This window comes from Bos mutus, chromosome 22, assembly GCF_027580195.1.
Source record: "Bos mutus isolate GX-2022 chromosome 22, NWIPB_WYAK_1.1, whole genome shotgun sequence".
Classification (NCBI taxonomy): Eukaryota; Metazoa; Chordata; class Mammalia; order Artiodactyla; family Bovidae; genus Bos; species Bos mutus.
Genome location: NC_091638.1, coordinates 67631028 through 67647906, shown reverse-complemented (window position 1 = coordinate 67647906; position 16879 = coordinate 67631028). Strand labels below are relative to the sequence as shown.

The 16879-nt window shown below is 52.8% G+C and overlaps 1 protein-coding gene and 1 long non-coding RNA gene across 3 annotated transcripts; one reads left to right on the top strand and one right to left on the bottom strand.

Moving 5' to 3' along the window:
• Nucleotides 1-3872: 3872 nt before the first annotated feature.
• On the bottom strand, nucleotides 3873-14539 carry GAL3ST3 (galactose-3-O-sulfotransferase 3). Of its 2 annotated transcripts, none has more exons than XM_070359647.1 (3): nucleotides 14344-14539; nucleotides 10583-10816; nucleotides 3873-5556 (listed from the first exon to the last, which is right to left on the bottom strand). In XM_070359647.1, exons 2-3 carry the CDS (start codon nucleotides 10702-10704, stop codon nucleotides 4395-4397), a joined length of 1284 nt encoding a protein of 427 aa, XP_070215748.1. In that variant the 5' UTR covers nucleotides 10705-10816; nucleotides 14344-14539; the 3' UTR covers nucleotides 3873-4394. The 2 variants fall into 2 exon arrangements, with proteins under 2 accessions (XP_070215748.1, XP_070215749.1); XM_070359648.1 differs by having other exon boundaries at nucleotides 14350-14539.
• LOC138984689 (uncharacterized) lies at nucleotides 4881-10518 on the top strand. Its single transcript, XR_011461955.1, has 3 exons — nucleotides 4881-5012; nucleotides 5810-5929; nucleotides 6323-10518. It is a non-coding gene; the product is annotated as an uncharacterized lncRNA (long non-coding RNA).
• Nucleotides 14540-16879: the final 2340 nt, after the last annotated feature.

The window sequence follows — 16879 nt, the reverse complement described above, 5'->3', positions numbered from 1 at the left end:
TTCAGCGATGCCACCCAACCATCGTATCCCCTTCTCCTGCCCTCAATCTTTCCCAGCATCTGGGTCTTTTCCAATGAGTCAGCTCTTCACATCAGGTGGCTAAAGTATTGGAGCTTCAGCATCGGTCCTTCCAATTAATATTCAGGGTTGATTTCTTTTAGGGTTGACTGGTTGGATCTCCTTTCTGTCCAAGGGACTCTCATGAGTCTTCTTCGGCACCACAGTTTGAAAGCATCAGTTCTTTGGTACTCAGCCTTCTTTATGGTTTAAAATAGAATTGCAGCTGTTATTGGCATTGCCACACTAAGTTTGCTTTTTCCACCTGCAAACAGGTAGGAATATGACTGGCATCACCGCCACTCTTGCATCTCTCAAACCCTTAATGGTGGCACTCATCTCTGTGGGTTCTTCAGGGTTGTGGCATAACCTGGTTTACAACTTGGCGGAGGAGGGGACCATCCCAGGGCTCTCCTTTTGGTCCTTTTTGCCATATTCACCCACACTGCAGTGGCAGGGAACCGATGGGAGTCTGCCAGCTACTGAGCACTAATCTCACAACCAATTCCGGGACGGGGGAAACAACCACAGCATGAAGCTGAGGGCCTCAGGAATGTGACCTTTCATCTCTAAAATCCTTTGGTGCTAATTGGTCTCCATGGGTAATAATTTTCAAATTAACATCTGAAACTGCGGTGAATTTGTACTGTGTCATTTTAACTAAGCTGGATCTATTTCCCGGAATTCTCTTCCCTGCATAGTTCTGTTAATGTGGCCTACAAGTGACATTTTGTGTAAGATTTGGAAAGTAAAGTGAAACAGGAGTTGCATCCTTTTTTCCATGAGGCAGGTTGGTGCAGGGGCCCCGGAAGTGGTGGCACCTCTCTCACAGTGACCCTCACTTGCTGGCTCAGCATGTTGGCATCGGGCAATAGCTGGGTCCACATTTCCTCCTGCTTCTGCTCTTGTTCCAGGCGCACGTTCAGCTCCCAGATAGAGTGCCAGCTTCTCCTGTGAACCGTCTGCTTCATTCAAGTTAGAGGCTTAGGTGCAGTGAGAGATTGACTGGGTTCTGGTCCATCCTGTGGGTGCTAGCTAGTCCTCACAGGTGCCAGTCTGTTCTTGCTTCCCTCACCTCGAATCACATGCTTTCCAACAGTCTGCCTGCTGTCTCTGAGCTCCAGCACCAGAAGCAAACACAGCAGTCTTCTATGATCAGCTCTCACAATTACGCAGGGTCTTATCCCTAGGATACATCTTGACTACACGTAATCGTTCCCAGTAATTTTGTTTCTCTGATTAAATCCTGGCTGATACAGTAACTTAATTTTTTTAAATGTTTATATTTATTCGTTTGTTTTTGGCTGTGCTGGGTCTTCATTGCTGCAGGGGCTACTCTCTAGTCGCAGTGCAGTGCAGAGCTTCTCTTGTACAGAGCACAGGCTCTAGAGCATGCAGGCCTCAGGAGTTGGGGCACAAGGGCTCAGTCGTTGTGGCTCACAGGCTTCATTGCCCCTCAGGATGTGGAATCTTTGGGGCCACACCACGTGGTTTGTGGGATCTTAGTGCCCCAACCAGGGATTGAACCTGTTTACAGAATTTTGATCTCTATGACTCTTGTAGGTAAAAAATAGGTTCAGTTCAGTTCAGTTCAGTCGCTCAGTCATGTCCGACTCTTTGCAACCCCATGGACTGCAGCACACCAGGCTTCCCTGTCCATCACCAACTCCCAGAGCTTACTCAAACTCATGTCCATCGATTCGGTGATGCCATCCAGCCATCTCACCCTCTGTCGTCCCCTTCTCCTCCTGCCTTCAATCTTTCCCAGCATCAGGGTCTTTTCCAGTGAGTCAGTTCTTTGCATCAGGTGGCCAAAGTATTGGAGTTTCAGCTTCCGCATCAGTCCTTTCAATGAATATTCAGGACTGATTTCCTTTAGGATGGACTGGTTGGATCTCCTTGCAGTCCAAGGGACTCTCAAGAGTCTTCTCCAACACCACAGTTCAAAAGCATCAATTCTTCGGCACTCAGCTTTCTTTATAGTCCAATTCTCATATCCATACGTGAGTACTGGAAAAACCATAACTTTGACTATATGGACCTTTGTTGGCAAAACAATGTCTCTGCTTTCTAATATGCTGTCTAGGTTGGTCATAACTTTCCTTCTAAGGAGGAAGCATCTTTTAATTTCATGGATGCAGTCACCATCTGCAGTGATTTTGGAGCCCCCCCAAAATAAAGTCTGTTACTGTTTGCACTGTTTCCCCATCTATTTGCCATGAAGTGATGGGACCAGATGCCATGATCTTAGTTTTCTGAAAGTTGAGTTTTAAGCCAACTTTTCCACTCTCCTCTTTCACTTTCATCAAGAGGCTCTTTAGTTCTTGTTCGATTTTTGCCAAAAGGGTAGTGTCATCTGCATATTTGAGGTAACTGATATTTCTCCTGGCAATCTTGATTCAAGCTTGTGCTTCATCCAGCTCAGCATTTCTCATGATATACTCTGCATGTAAGTTAAATAAGCAGGGTGACAATATACAGCCTTGATGTACTCCATTCCCTATTTGGAATCAGTCTGTTTTTCCATGTCCAGTTCTAACTGTTGCTTCTTGACCTGCATACGGATTTCTCAGGAGGCAGGTCAGGTGGTCTGGTATTTCCATCTCTTGAAGAAAATTAAAAAACACTTGCTCCTTGGAAGGAATGCTATGACAAACCTAGATACTGTATTAAAAAACAGAGAAATCACTTGTTGACAAAGGTCCATACAGTCAAAGCTATGGTTTTTCCAGTAGTTATGTACAGATATGAGATTTGGACCATAAAGAAGATTGAGTGCTGAAGAATTGATGCTTTCCAATTACGGTGTTGGAGAAGACTCTTGAGAGACTCTTGGACTGCAAGGAGATCAAACCAGTCAGTCCTAAAGGAAATCAACTTGAATATTCATTGGAAGGACTGTCACTGAAGCTCCAAGAGTTTGGCCACTTGATTCAAAGAGCTGACTCACTGGAAAAGACCCTGAAGCTGCGAAAGATTGTACGCAAAAGGAGAAAGGGGTGGCAGAGAATGAGATGGTTAGATAGCATCACTGTCTTAATGCATTTGAATTTGAGCAAACTCCTGAGATAGTGGAGGACACAGGAGCCTGGTGTGCTGCAGTCATGAAAAGAGCCAGACAGGACTTAGCGACTGAACAACAGTCTCTTGAGAGATTTCTCTGGTCTTTAATCTGGCCTCAGGTGGTCTTCTCTGGAATGAAGAATGCTGATAGCTGCCATTTATTGGAGGTTTTAATTCTATAGAAAGTGCAAGTGAAGTCGCTTAGTCATGTCTGACTCTTTGCGACCCCGTGGACTGTAGCCCACCAGGCTCCTCCGTCCATGGGATTCTCCAGGCAAGAATACTAGAGTGGGTTGCCATTTCCTTCTCCAAAGGATCTTCCCGATCCAGGGATCGAACCCAGGTCTCCCGCATTGCAGGCAGATGCTTTAACCTCTGAGCCACCTGGGAAGCCTTTAATTCTATAAAGAGCTCAAAAGATACCATTATGTGTATCCCTTGAGGTAGAACCAGGACCCTGCCCCCAGGCTGCTGCTCCTCTCTTGTCTCTGCATCCTCTATCTTGTTTGATGAGCAACTGTTGAAATCTGCCCTTTGGAACTCAGGGAAGGTCATGGAGGCTGGAGTCTGCTGCTTCAAACAAGAAACAGGAGACATGGAATGGCTTTTATGTCCAGGAGCCCCACAAGATCCTGCTCGGTTTCACTGGGTCCCCATTCTCATGGTAACAGCCACATCTATCCTTAGGCATCTGCCTCATCCTCAAAGAGGGGGGAACTGGCTTTTAATGACTGACATACAACATGCACATTTTAAAATATTTTATTTAAAAAAGGAAAACCAACCAAACAAAAGGCCCACCCCAAGAACTTTTGGTTCTGGGGGTCTGGGAGCAGCTTAGGTCTGTTAGGAGGGTGGAACCTGGAAGACGGACAGTGTGGGGGCCTGACCCCTGGCAGGAAGAGCAAGAGCCGGGGACGCTGACAGGCAGAGTAGCCTTTCCCAGAGCTCAGCCCCTCTCTGTGGCATGGACTCATCCACTTGGAAAAGACAGGTGGGGGGATCCTCAATCCCCTTAAGAAGGCAGGGTGGGCAGTTCTGAATGGGCCTTAAATCTCTTGGCAAAGCCACCAACCAGTTAGGACAAAGGAGAGAGTGGCCCGGGGTTCGATTGGGCCTACACCTTCCTGGGAGCTGGGCTCAAACAGGGAGATGCGCCTCCACTTACTGCTGCAGCCCCTCTCGGGAGAAATGGCCCTGAGGCGGTGGGACCCAGAGGCAGCCCTAGGAGAGAGCCTGGTGGGCAGGTCAGGAGCCAGATTCCCACCGGGAGCTCAGTGGCCTGGGCGCAGCGCCCGGATGGGCCGAGGAGGGGGGTTGTCTAGGACCGGTTCGGGCCGGAGGCGCATGCCTCCTCGGCGCTTCTGCTTGCGCAGCAGGTAGCTTGAGTACTGCACCTCAGGCATGGCCAGCTTGAGGCAGGCCTCGGTGGCTGGACCGGCGCGGCCGCTGGGCAGGTCGTAGCCCATGATGTCCACCTTGCGGCTGGGCTGCCACGGCTGCAGCTGCTTGGTGCGGATCTGGGCCGCGGGCCGCAACACCGGCTCGTCGCCAAAGCAACGCCGCAGCAGGCGCTCTCGGGCCTCGCGCAACTCGCGCGCCTCGCGCTCCACGCAGGCGCGGCCAGCACTCGCCACGCGGCGCCAGAAGGTGGCGTTGAAGTGGTCGTAGAGGCCGGCGTCGAGCGCGTTCCAGGCGCGCGCAGCCTGCGCGAGCGCCGCGGGGATGGCGGCGAGGCGCGAGCTGGCGGCGCGCGCGTTGAGCCTGGCGTAGAGCACGTCGTCCAGGTCCCAGGCCAGCAGGCGCCGCAGCAGCACGAGCGACTCGTCGAAGTACTCGGCGATCATGACGAGCGAGAAGACCTCCTCCACCTGGCGGATGAGGCCCGCCAGGTAGGCGTCGTCGTCGCGGGGGCTGCGCTCGTTGTCGCCTCCCAGGTCGTAGGCCAGGGTGTTGTGCGCGAACATGGCGAAGTGCTCGCCCGCGCGGTAGTAGGCCTCGGGCGCGCGCAGGAAGGCCTCGAGCGACGCGTTGGGCACGCGCCGGAAGGCGGGGCAGTACTGGTTGTAGTAGCTGAAGAGCGACTCGAACATGGCGGCTGGCTCGCGCAGGATGGTGACGTAGACGGTGCCGGGCGGCATGAGGCGCTGCAGCTCCGCGCGGTCGAAGCGCAGGTGGCTGGCCAGCACGTGCGGCGGCCGCGTGGCCGGGTGCACGAAGTGCGCCGAGAAGTTACGCGGGTAGCAGAACTGATGCTCGCAGCTCGGGTGCGGCAGGGCCACCGTCAGGTTGTGGCGCTCGGCGAAACGGAACAGGATGTTCTGCACCGTCGTGCCCGCAGTCTTGTGCGTCTTCAGAAAGGCCACGGTCATGTGCTTGGGGCGCGGCGGAGAGTCCTGCAGAGGCGGGCAGCTCAGAGGGAACAGCTTGGGGTACCTGCAGGGCCCCGGGGTGTGCAGGGAGGAGGGTGTGAGAAGGGTGCCGCTTGACCCGGCCTCTCCCCAAGGATGCTGGGGATGGGCCCAGGGCTTTACCCACGAAACAGTACACACACGCATGGTACGGGCATCTAAGATGACCACCCCCAGGGAGTCCCTGTGAGAGGGTAACAGGCAGGAAGGCCAAGGGTCTCCAAACGGAGGAAATAGGCTGCAAGTGTCAGATACATATATATTTTTAATCTCTCTAGTGTCTGCCTACAATGTGGGAGACCGGATTCGATCCCTGGGTCAGGAAGGTCCCCTGGAGAAGAAAATGGCAACCCACTCCAGTATTCTTGCCTGGAAAATCCCATGGACGGAGGAGCCTGGTAAGCTACAGTCTATGGGGTCACAAAGAGTTGAACAGGACTGAACTTCACTTTCACTTTAAGCAGCAGGAGGAAACCAACTAGTGTTATATTTTTTCCCCTTCTCTATACGAAGTTAAAAAGAGGTTTCTCTTAAAATACCTTGTTGCCATAATGACACCTGGTTCCACCTTAACTTAACATTTCTTAAATCTTAAGCTAACCAATGCATTTTTTAATGGAAATGTTTGTCTTAAGCTATGTTAACGCACTACGCATTTACTCTAGACTCTATCTTCAAGTTGGTGCCGCCTAAAAGCTCAGATTTAGGCTCAGAACTGACTTGACAAACCAGTTTGTTATACTCAGACATTGTTCTCCTAATCTGTGTAAACGAAATTATTGTTTTTCCAGTAGTCATGTATGGATGTGAGAGTTGGACTATAAAGAAAGCTGAGCGCTGAAGAATTGATGCTTTTGAACTTGGTGTTGGAGAAGACTCTTGAGAGTCCCTTGGACTGCAAGGAAGTCCAACCAGTCCATCCTAAAGGAGATCAGTCCTGGGTGTTCATTGGTAGGACAGATGTGGAAGCTGAAACTCCAATACTTTGGCCACCTGATGCAAAGAACTGACTCCTTGGGAAAGACCCTGATGCTGGGGAAGATTGAGGGCAGGAGGAGAAGGGGACGACAGAGGAAGAGATGGTTGGATAGCATCACTGACTTGATGGACATGAGTTTGTGTAAACTCCGGGAATTGGTGATGGACAGGGAGGGCTGGCATGTTGCGGTTCATGGAGTCGCAAAGAGTCGGACATGACTGAATGACTGAACTGAACTGAATCTGCGTTTCTACAAGATTCAAATCAATCGTTTTATGCCCTGGGATGACTCTCCTGGTGCCAAGATTATCTCAGAATACAGCCTGTGGGTGAGGGGCCTGGTGCCATTCTCTGATTTTTGAGACATTCCTTTCTTTCATTAACAGACTGCTAGTAACTTCTCCTGGAGAAGGCAATGGCACCCCACTCCAGTACTCTTGCCTGGAAAATCCCATGGATGGAGGAGCATAGTAGGCTGCAGTCCATGGGGTCGCTAAGAGTCAGACACGACTGAGCGACTTCACTTTCACTTTTCACTTTCATGCATTGGAGAAGGAATTGGCAACCCACTCCAGTGTTCTTGCCTGGAGAATCCCAGGGATGGGGGAACCTGGTGGGCTGCCGTCTATGGGGTCGCACAGAGTCGGACACGACGGAAGTGACTTAGCAGCAGCAGTAACTTCTCCCCTGGAGAAGGAAATAGCAACCCACTCCAGTATCCTTACCTGGAGAATCCCATGGACTGAGGAGCCTGATAGGCTATAGTCCACGGGGTCGCAAAGAGTAGGACACGACTGAGTGACTTTTTACTTTTACTTTTTACTTAGTAGCTACATAACATCCCGCTAAAGACTGGCAGGCAGGTATTTAGAATAGGGCAGAACTGGTGGGGTGTGACTTGTGAGATTACATTATAAAAAGATTATGGCACTGTCTTGGTGTCGTTCTCTCACTGTCTCTAGGGTAACTCATGCAGGGGGTGAGGGTGAGGTACCAGGTGGGAACAGCAGTCCCCAAGGAGCCAGGCCCTCAGTCCATCATCAACCTGCTTGAAGAACTGAAGCCTCCCCCAGCAACCACATACAGGAGCTTGTAAGGGGAGCCGTTCCAATCAGGGCTTCATGTTAAACCGCCTTCTCCAACCACCAGCTTGACTGCAACTCCGTGAAAGGCCTCGAACCAGAGGCATCCAGCTAGGGCAAGCCTGAATTCCTCACCCACAGGAGTGAGATAATAAATGTTTGATGTTTTCAGCCTCTTAAGTTTTGTGGTATTTGGTTACCCATAAAAAATAATACAAGGACAGCCATTCCCCTGCTGGTCCAGTGGTTAAGAATCTGGCTGCCAATGCAGGGGACACAGGTTCGATCCCTGGTCTGGGAAGATCCCACATGCTGCTAAGCAACTAAGCCCCCGTGCCACGACTGCCAGGCCTGTGCTCTAGAGCCCCCGAGCCACAACCACTGAAGCCTGCACACCTAGAGCCAGTGTTCTGCAATCAGAGAAGCCACCTCAACCAGAAGCCTGTGCGCTGCAACTAGAGGAAGCCTGTGTGCAGCATGAAGGCCAGCACAGCCAAGCAAGTAAACCCTTAGTGTTTTCAAAAAGCAAAATAAAATAATACAGGGACAAAGGCCCTTGGGGACCCTTGAGGAATTCCACTTTACAGGTGTACAAACTGAAGAACAGGAGGAGGAACATCATTTCTGTAAGTCCAGAAACTCAGATAAAATCGCCAAATCCTCTTGCTGTCTGTTGTCTTTCTCATTTTTATCTTCCCACTGGCTCTTCATTTCATTGGAAAGACCCTGATGCTGGGAAGGATTGAGGGCAGGAGAAGGCAACAGAGGATGAGATGGTTGGATAGTGTCACCAACTCAATGGACATGAGTTTGAGCAAACTATGGGAGATAGTGAAGGACAGGGAAGCCTGGCGTGCTGCATTCCACGGGGTCGCAAAGAGTTGGACGTTACTTAGCGACTGAACAACAACAGGCTCCTCACATTGTAGATGAGTGGCAGGGACTCTGAAGCAACTTGTTACATGATCCCATCAAGTCCTCTGGAACCTCATTCATTCATTCAGGTAGTTTTTTTGTTTGTTTAAGCATCTACTAATTTACTGTGTGCTAGGAACTGTTCTAGGCTCCAGAAATATAATAGTATAAAAAACATAATAATCCTAGCCTTCATGAAACTTTGATTTCCGTCTCCTTGTCCTTGAAACAAGGGTGTTCTAGGTGACCTGTAAGTTCACTCCAGACTTTGAGTCACTCCTGTTTCTTTTCTACCATGGAGAAGGCAGTGGCACCCCACTCCAGTACTCCTGCCTGGAAAATCCCATGGACGGAGGAGCCTGGTAGGCTGCAGTCCATGGGGTCACTAAGGGTCGGACACGACTGCGAGACTTCACTTTCAGTTTTCACTTTCATGCATTGGAGAAGGAAATGCCAACACACTCCAGTGTTCTTGCCTGGAGAATCACAGGGACGGGTGGGCTGCCGTTTCGGGTTGCACAGAGTCTGACACGACTGAATCGACTTAGCAGCAGCAGCAGCAGCAAGCATCAGGCAACAAGGGCAACTCTAAGCAGCCTTGAGGATGCTAGTGAGATTCCCTTTGTGGTTTGGGTTCAGGATGTCTACACAGATGCTCCATAAGACCAGAAAGGCATCTGGCAGGAGGGACTGGGCCCATTCACACTGTTCTCATGGATGACCATGTAGAGAATGGCAAACAGGTCCTGAGGGGGGCGCAGGGATTTATTTGGTTCACGAAGTGAGCCAGGAGCAGGGTCAGGGCTCCTATTCATCATCACATTGTATCCTGTGTCAGGGTGACTGGCAGGGTCACACATAGTGTCACTGTCATTTTCTAGATGAGCACACGGGCTCAGAGAAGTGAGGAGACTTGCCCAGAAAACTAGTAGTGTGAAGTTGTTTGCAGTTCTCTGGGGAGTGTGTGGCTGAAGTACACTGATTCCATCACAGGCCCGCAGCACTACACCCTTCCTTTTCTGTGCAACTGCGCTTTAGCTTACTCATAAGTGCACTCAAGCCAGGTAAATTCCCTGTCAGACTTTATCCTTGCCTTCATCCCATGTGAAAACTGCAAGACTGCCTTTTGCTGATGCAGATAGTTAATGGCCACAAAACCCCCAACCCCCCACTCTGGGGTGGAGGACACCACTGCCTGTCTATCCATGGGGATGTACTCCTGTGTAGTCACATTCTGTTTTTAGCTTTTGCCCCCTTTAAATCTCTCTGTACCCCTTTCCATGCCACTGTGAATGCCTCTGGATCCTCCATCTACTAGATCCTTCCTGCCTGTATGTAACTTACCCATAATAAAGTTCTTAAGTGCAGTTTATATGGAGTTACCCACTTCTGTTTTTGATCTTAAAGTTCTTTTTCACTTCGTAGGATATTCAACCTCTCTGCCTCCCATCCACCAGGTACTCAGAAGTGATGGCAAGGGAAAGACTCGGGCTGGAATAGAATCTCAGCTTACACACTCAGGGCTTTCCTGACAGCTCAGTTGGTAAAGAATCCACCTGCAATGCATGAGACCAGTTTGATTCTTGGGTCGGGAAGATCTGCTGGAGAAGGGATAGTATTCTATTCCCACTCCAGTATTCTTGGGCTTCCCTTGTGGCTCAGCTGGTAAAGTATCCGCCCGCAATGCGGGAGACCTGGGTTCGATCCCTGGGTGGGAAGATGCCCTGGAGAAGGGAAAGGCTACCCACTCCAGTATTCTGGCCTGGAGAAATCCACGGACTACAGTCCATGGGGTCGCAAAATGTTGGACACGACTGAGCGACTTTCACATCCACATCCATTACACACAACACTTTCAGTGAAGTCCTTCCCAGGAAGGTTGTGTGGATCTAAAAAGAATGTAGGAAAGCGCTTTGAGAACACAGGAAAGAGCAAAGCCCAGCAGAAGATGGACTCCGGTCAGGTTTAAGGAACGAGAAGCGAGAAGGAGAGCTCCCATCCGCTAACCCGGCCGCCGAGCTCTGGAGGAAGGCAATTCCCTGGCCCCGCCCCCTCACCGAGACCCCGCCCCTTACCAGCTGAGCTGCGCCCCCTGGTGGATGAGGAGGCTTAAGGTGCTGCATCCTAGCACCAGCAGCAGGATTTTCCTACGGCTCATCTTGGTGGCCTGCTGCAGGCGCTGGAAAATGGGCGGCATGATGGGGTACCCACCCCTGGATCAGCCAGGACCTCACTATCCAGGACTCCCTTCGCCGGCACTCATGGGGGCTCCTGGGGCTCCGGTAGCAGGGCCAGTGTTCCTGTGAGGCCTGGCAGGAGAAGGAGGAAAACAGGTTTGTAGCGGGCAGAGGAGATGGGCGCCGAGCCCCAACAGGACTGTTGCAAATGAGCGCTCCGAAGGGTGGGGTGCGCAGAGAGGCCAGGGAAGATCAGATTCCTACCTCCTGTTACCATGACCCTATCTCCACGGTGCTCCAGATAACTCAGTCTTGGGTGGAATTACAGGCTCTGGGGTCTGGCCAGCCCTTCAGGCTATAGCCACTCCCTCCCTTGAGCCAGGTCTCTGCTTCTCTGCCTGCCCCTAATTCGTCTTTGTCTCGTGGCCATTTATGTCGGTCTTAGCACCAGCGCCTGGCTTAGCCCAGAAGTCTCAGTTCAGGGTTTCCTCTCCTATAGGACTCCTTGCCTGACTGCTTCTTCAGCCAGGGGTTAGTCTTGACTTCCCAGACATTGAGCTCCTCAGAAACGCTGACCAGGTCTTCACCTTCTTGAGTCTCTGATATGAGAAAGAGGCTTATTATGTGTATTACACGACTGCACACTTAATTCCATCTAATCCTCGCTGCAGCCCTAACAGGTGTTCCCATTTTACAGACAAGGAAACTGAGGCTCTAAGGGCTGGTGTCACTTATATGGGTCGCACAGCTGGTATTAGCAGGATCTGGATTCTGATCTGGTTCCAGATACTTCCAGCTCCAGAGTCCATGCCCTTAGACAGCTTGTGTGCCGCTTCCACAGAGAACTGATTTCCCCATCCCTGCCCCAGACTCTGCAATTCTGCATACCTCTGATCCATGAGGGAAAGAAAGGAAGGACTTGAGATCCTGGAACCCTATCTGAATTCCATCCCCAGACACCTGAAACCCTGGCTGCCCCGTCAGCTGATGGCAGTGAGAGGCACCTGGCCAAGGAAGAGGGTGGGCACCTGGGAGTTGGGAGGGGAATACAGGGGGGTTCCTGCTCATTGCCCTACAGAGATTCTCCAGGGGAAGGTGGCCTCCATCCCAGCTGAGCAGCAGAAGCGAGAGGCTGGAGGAGGCCTGGTGTCTGGCCTGTCACCTGTCCCCGCATAAATGTGTTAGCTCAAGGGCACCCTGACCCTTGGCAGCTTCAGTGGAAAGTCAGCTTCAGTGGCAATGCCTGTCCCCCGGTGAGGGTGGGGGTCTCTGTCTCAGGGGCCTCCGTCTCCAGGTTCGGGTTTGGCTTCATCCTCACATGCACCCCTCTCCAAAGGGAAGAGGGAGCCTGGAACCTTCTGGGCATGTGCATGCGTGTGGAACTAGGACACCTCAGTCTCGGGAGGGTTGAAGTAATGTGAAAATTCTTTGACCATGACCTTCCCCTGGGCCTGGCTTCCCATCCTTCTCCTTTAGCGCCCCCTCCCCCTAATTAATCCTGGATTACACTAAAGCTTGTTGGGGTGTAAAGATGTCCTGGTTATGCCTTTCCCTTCTCTCCAGGCCCCTCACCTGGTTTCCTCCACCAGCCTGCAGACAGAGTTAATCCTCCCGGAGCCAAGGGATGTGAAGCACCCAGCCACAGAGGGCAACCAAGGGCACAGCAGAGAAAGCCTAAGATCCCCGTCTTCAAGGATTGCTGGGGCAGAGGAGGGCTGGCACTGCCCATGCGAGGCACGAGGGAGTCAGAGCTCTCTCAGGACACACACCTTCTCCCCAGTCACTTATCCTGCAGAGAGGACTTGGTGACCAGACAGGAATTTCTCACTGGGGCCACATGGAGGACCACCAATTCCTATCTTTGCTCAACTCACTGAAACCAGCCTTTTTTTTTTTTTGGCAATAGAAATTAAATGGTTCATTTACTAAAACAGTAGAAAACGGTGAAGAAACATACATTAAAGTACATACACTCAGGAGCTAAAATCCAAGATTATATACATTCTAAGATGCTGAAACCAGTCTATTTTTCAGAGACTCCAGGTTAGCCCAGGAGGTCAAGACTGGGGACAGCTACCGTGGGACTTTGCCCGGGAGATGCTTCAACCAGGCCATAGGGAGAAAGGTGATGGGGTGCTTGGTGGTGCCCTCCATCCCACTCCCTGCCATGGCCTAGCCCTGGGGAGCCAGCCAGTCTGCGGCCTACCGGGTACAGGGTATCATCCGCTTAAGAACTCCCTGGATGCCAGTCCTCCAAGGTAGGCAGCAGCTTCTGCATGTTCCCCGCCCATGACTGGAGGCTCGCTGCCTGCAGATACTGCCTGGTTTGTTTCTGAGCAGCCTCGGCTGTTTCAAAAGTTCTTTCTGGGACAGCTGGACTCAGCCTACTGCTGGTCGCGCCCTCCTCGGCTTGTCCCCTTCCACCTTCCACACTGGGAGTTGCTCATGCTGCCCTACTAGGCCACAGGAACCCTGTTTAAGTTTTTTCTCCATGACAGACCTTCAGGTATTTAAAAGCAGTAACCCTGTCTCCTCTGGTTGGGCACTCAGCCAGGCTAAACATTCCAGGTCCTGAGAGAGGGTGCTGGAGGAGGGTGCCCCTTCGCTTGGCAAGTTCACTCCACGATGCCTGTTGTGGACACGGGGTCAGGCCTTCGGCACCCAGGAAGGGGGCCGCCTGGGGCTCTCGGTTTCCCTCGGTAACCCCTAGGTCAGTGGGGGTGGGTGGCAGCCTGCTGGGATCAGAACTGAGAGCAAGGGCCCTGGCTCCTGCCTCTCACATGCTTCAGACTTCTCCCAGCCTCCCCTGTGTCTTCTCCGATAAGAGTTTCCCTAAGTCGTGTCCCAGACAAGTCAGGGTGCCTGGGCTCGTGAGAAAATCAGTGCTAATTTTAGTCAGAACAATCTACCGCAGGCTGCCGCCCGGTTTTGCAAATTGCCTTCCTTTCTCCAGGGAACCAAAGAAGAAATGGCTTAGCTGGCCAAAGCTTTGAAAACTGGTCTGGATGCCCACCCACTCCCACACAAGCCCTCTGCTCGCTCCCTGGGGGCTCTAGGGCTGAGATGGATGCCCTTGGAGGAGGAGGGCGCCCTGACCCCCACCACCTGGACCTGACCCTCGGGTGACCTGGAGACTGCCTCTTTACTGAGGATGGCACCGCAAGTGAAGAGGGCAATTGCCCCCTGCACTGAGGGGGAAGGGGCCAAGGGCAGAGAGGGCTGCACACTAGTGGCCCAGGAGATGAAATGTCTTTCCAGCTCCCTCTTTTCCTTCCTTTCTTCCCACCAGCCTTCGCCAGGTCTTCCCCGCCCCCCCAGCCCCCTCTGCCTGTCATCCACGGCCACCTCCTCCCTGCCTCTGATTTCCCTTCATCCTCCTCTGTCCATCACTGTCCCCCACTCTCCCAGCCCCCACTCCCTCAATTGCATGCCAACCTCCCCAGGGATCGGGTCACTAAGATCTGGTCCCCAGTAAGGGATAGGCCAGCGTCGCGCTCTCACCCATTCCTCTCCTGCTCTGCCAGGGGCCAAGAGCCCCCCTCCCTCATGCTCTTCAGGCGCCGACCCCCAAGACACTCTCCCGCCCCAGCCGGCATCCCTCATTCAGGTCCGGTCCACCCCCGCCCCTCCAGCCCCAGGCTGGCCGCTGCAGTACTCACGCTGACCGGACTCTGCCGGGACCCGCGTGGAGGGGGGTCGCCGCTATCTCCCCAGACCTTGCGGCGAAATCCGCTGAGGGTCCGAGGGCGCTGGGGGCCCAGCGCGCAGAGTGCTGGTCGCTCGCTGGCCTCTCCGCGCTTGGATGGGATCAGGTGGCAGCGTCGGCCCAGCTCCACTGCTCTTGGCTCAGCCCGCTGCCCGCCCCCCATCGCACACCGGAGGCGGAGGCGGGGCGGGGGCGGGGGCCGGAGAGCAGGGGAGGGGGAGGGGCAGAGTGGGAAGAGGAGGGGGTCCCCCGCGGGACTCTATTCCAGGGGTGTCTTCGAATACCGGCATCTTCCCTGGGCAGTCTGGCAGAGTCTGGACGCCAGGGTGGTCAGCTGCTTGCCCTCCCTCTACGGAAGGGGAAACTAAGGCCTGGAAGGTGTCTGGGCACTCCAGCCTTGCTGGGTGTTCTCGGGCCCCCACTGGTCACCCTTGGCAGGTCGGTCCTAGGGGAATTAGAGACACAGGTACATGCACAAGTCCCCACATGCTTTCCGTCCACCCCCTTCTCCTCTTTGCACCTCCCACAGAGAAATACCTTCCCGCCTGGGGTCTGGTTCCATCTGTCCTCACACCCCTGGGGATCCCTTCCCTTCCAATCTGCCGCTGACCCTCTCCTCCTCTGCACCAGGAGTCTGGATCCACTTATTCCCGGCCAGAGCTTTCGTGGACCCGGGACCCCTGCCTGGCAATTTGTGCTGGGAATCAGGGAACTCAAGTTCAACCTGGGGTGAACTTAAATTCTAGGGTTAAGAGGCAACTCCCTGGACCTGGTTGCTTCCAGCTATACTATAGGGAGCTGTTTGTGGAGCTGTTCTGAGGCTGCAGAGATGACCCATGTGAAGCCTCTGTGAGAACGGTCCTGACTTTTCTACTGCCTTCTTAGTCCTCTGCTCCAACCACCTGGAAGCTGAGTCCTCCCAGACACCCAGAGCCCCACATTGAGTTACATGGTTCTCACAAACCCCTGCTTTCTACTACCATCTGGGCCTGGTGTGGCCAGAATCTTGGAGCTGAGGCAGCCACCCAAAGCTGGGGCTGGAAGGGGCTGGATTCCATCCTAGACCCACACAGATACATAGGTGTTGTGTGAGGGTCCTTACTAAGCAGGAGAAGGGAATGGGGAATCTCAGAGTCAAGAGAACTGCTTGTGATCCATTTGGTCCCTTGGGGATGTCAGTTTCTCTGCCCCTGTCTTCCCTTCTGCACAACTGGAAGAGGGTCATATCCTGCCCAGGTCCCAAGGCTGTTATCGTCAGATGAACCCCCCGTCTGCCCTGGCCCTTTCTAGCCCTGGTCACACTGCATCCTCACCCATCAGCCCTTAGTTTATCCTGCCTCAGAGACCCCCAAGTTCTTCCCTAGCACATACATATGCCTTGGGGCCTCTGGCCTCAGATGACCTGCCAGTGGCTCTCCAGTTACAGTAAGCAGAAAAACATTTCCTTTGTATCAGGAATGGTTCTGCCTGAGTGGGCTGACAAGCTGGAGGGCTGGGGGGCACTGCTGTTCTTTCTTCTGTCCTTTCTGGGTTTGGCATCTCCTCTGGGAGCGTCAGGAGACTGGGATGATGGTAGTGATGAAAAGGGGGAGGGTTTAGGTTTGGGCAGGAGCAAAGAGAATTTCCTAGCCAGGGTTAGGTTGCAAGCAACCTTCCTGGCCCAGTCCATTGTCTATCCTAAACCTCACCTTCCCTACACCTGACATCTCATTCTTTTTTCCCTCCTCCCAGCTACTCCTCTGTTGGGGGTGATTCGTGAAATAGAGCATGCTAGAGAGAAGATATGAGGGATGTGGGTGTGGAGGGCGGGGAGAGGGAATAGAGACCATTTTGAGTTGCCCAGCTCTCTCATCCAACACACATACATGCAACTGGCTGAGACCTGGCTGTCGGTGAGACAGCAGCACTACGATGGGAGCGGGATCTCAGAGCTGGAGGCAGAGGTGGGAAGATGAACTGAACTGACTTTTCAGGACAGGGAGAAGCAGAAGGTGGGCAAGCAAGGGGCACCTGCCCATCCCTCCCTCAGGGCACAGGCCGCTGGTGGGGTAGGAGAGCACCAGACAGGGTCCGCTGCGCCAGTAGGCTGGTGGGGATGAGGGAAGAAAAGGTCCTGAGTTTATTTTCTCTTTCTTTTTTGGTCTTGCGGTGCGGCTTGTGGGATCTTAGTTACCGGACCACGGATGGAACCCGGGTTTCCGCAGTGAAAGCACTGAGTCCGACCCACTGGACCTTATTTTCAAGACTAAAAAGGATCCAAATCTTGTCGCTTAAGACTGCTTTTTTTTTTTTCTTTCAGTAATAATTTATTGAGCACTTCTAACGCCAGGTACTGTGAGACAGTAAAAACTCGTGTCTTGGGAGTTGTAAGTGCAGAGAAGGGGCAAGAAAGATTTCAAAACAAACGGTGTAGGTTTGGCCGCTCCAGGGCAGGAAAGGCGGGAGACAGCTTAACGTAGATGACATCTGAGCCGGCCAGGAAGGTGGAA

Excerpts from the sequence above, each read along its gene's own strand:
- GAL3ST3 (XM_070359647.1), bottom strand. The coding sequence starts at position 10,704 with ATGCCGCCCATTTTCCAGCGCCTGCAGCAGGCCACCAAGATGAGCCGT. Across the intron at positions 5,557-10,582 it reads CAGGGGGCGCAGCTCAGCTG|GTACCCCAAGCTGTTCCCTC; the intron begins GTAAGGGGCGGG and ends GGGGCCCTGCAG.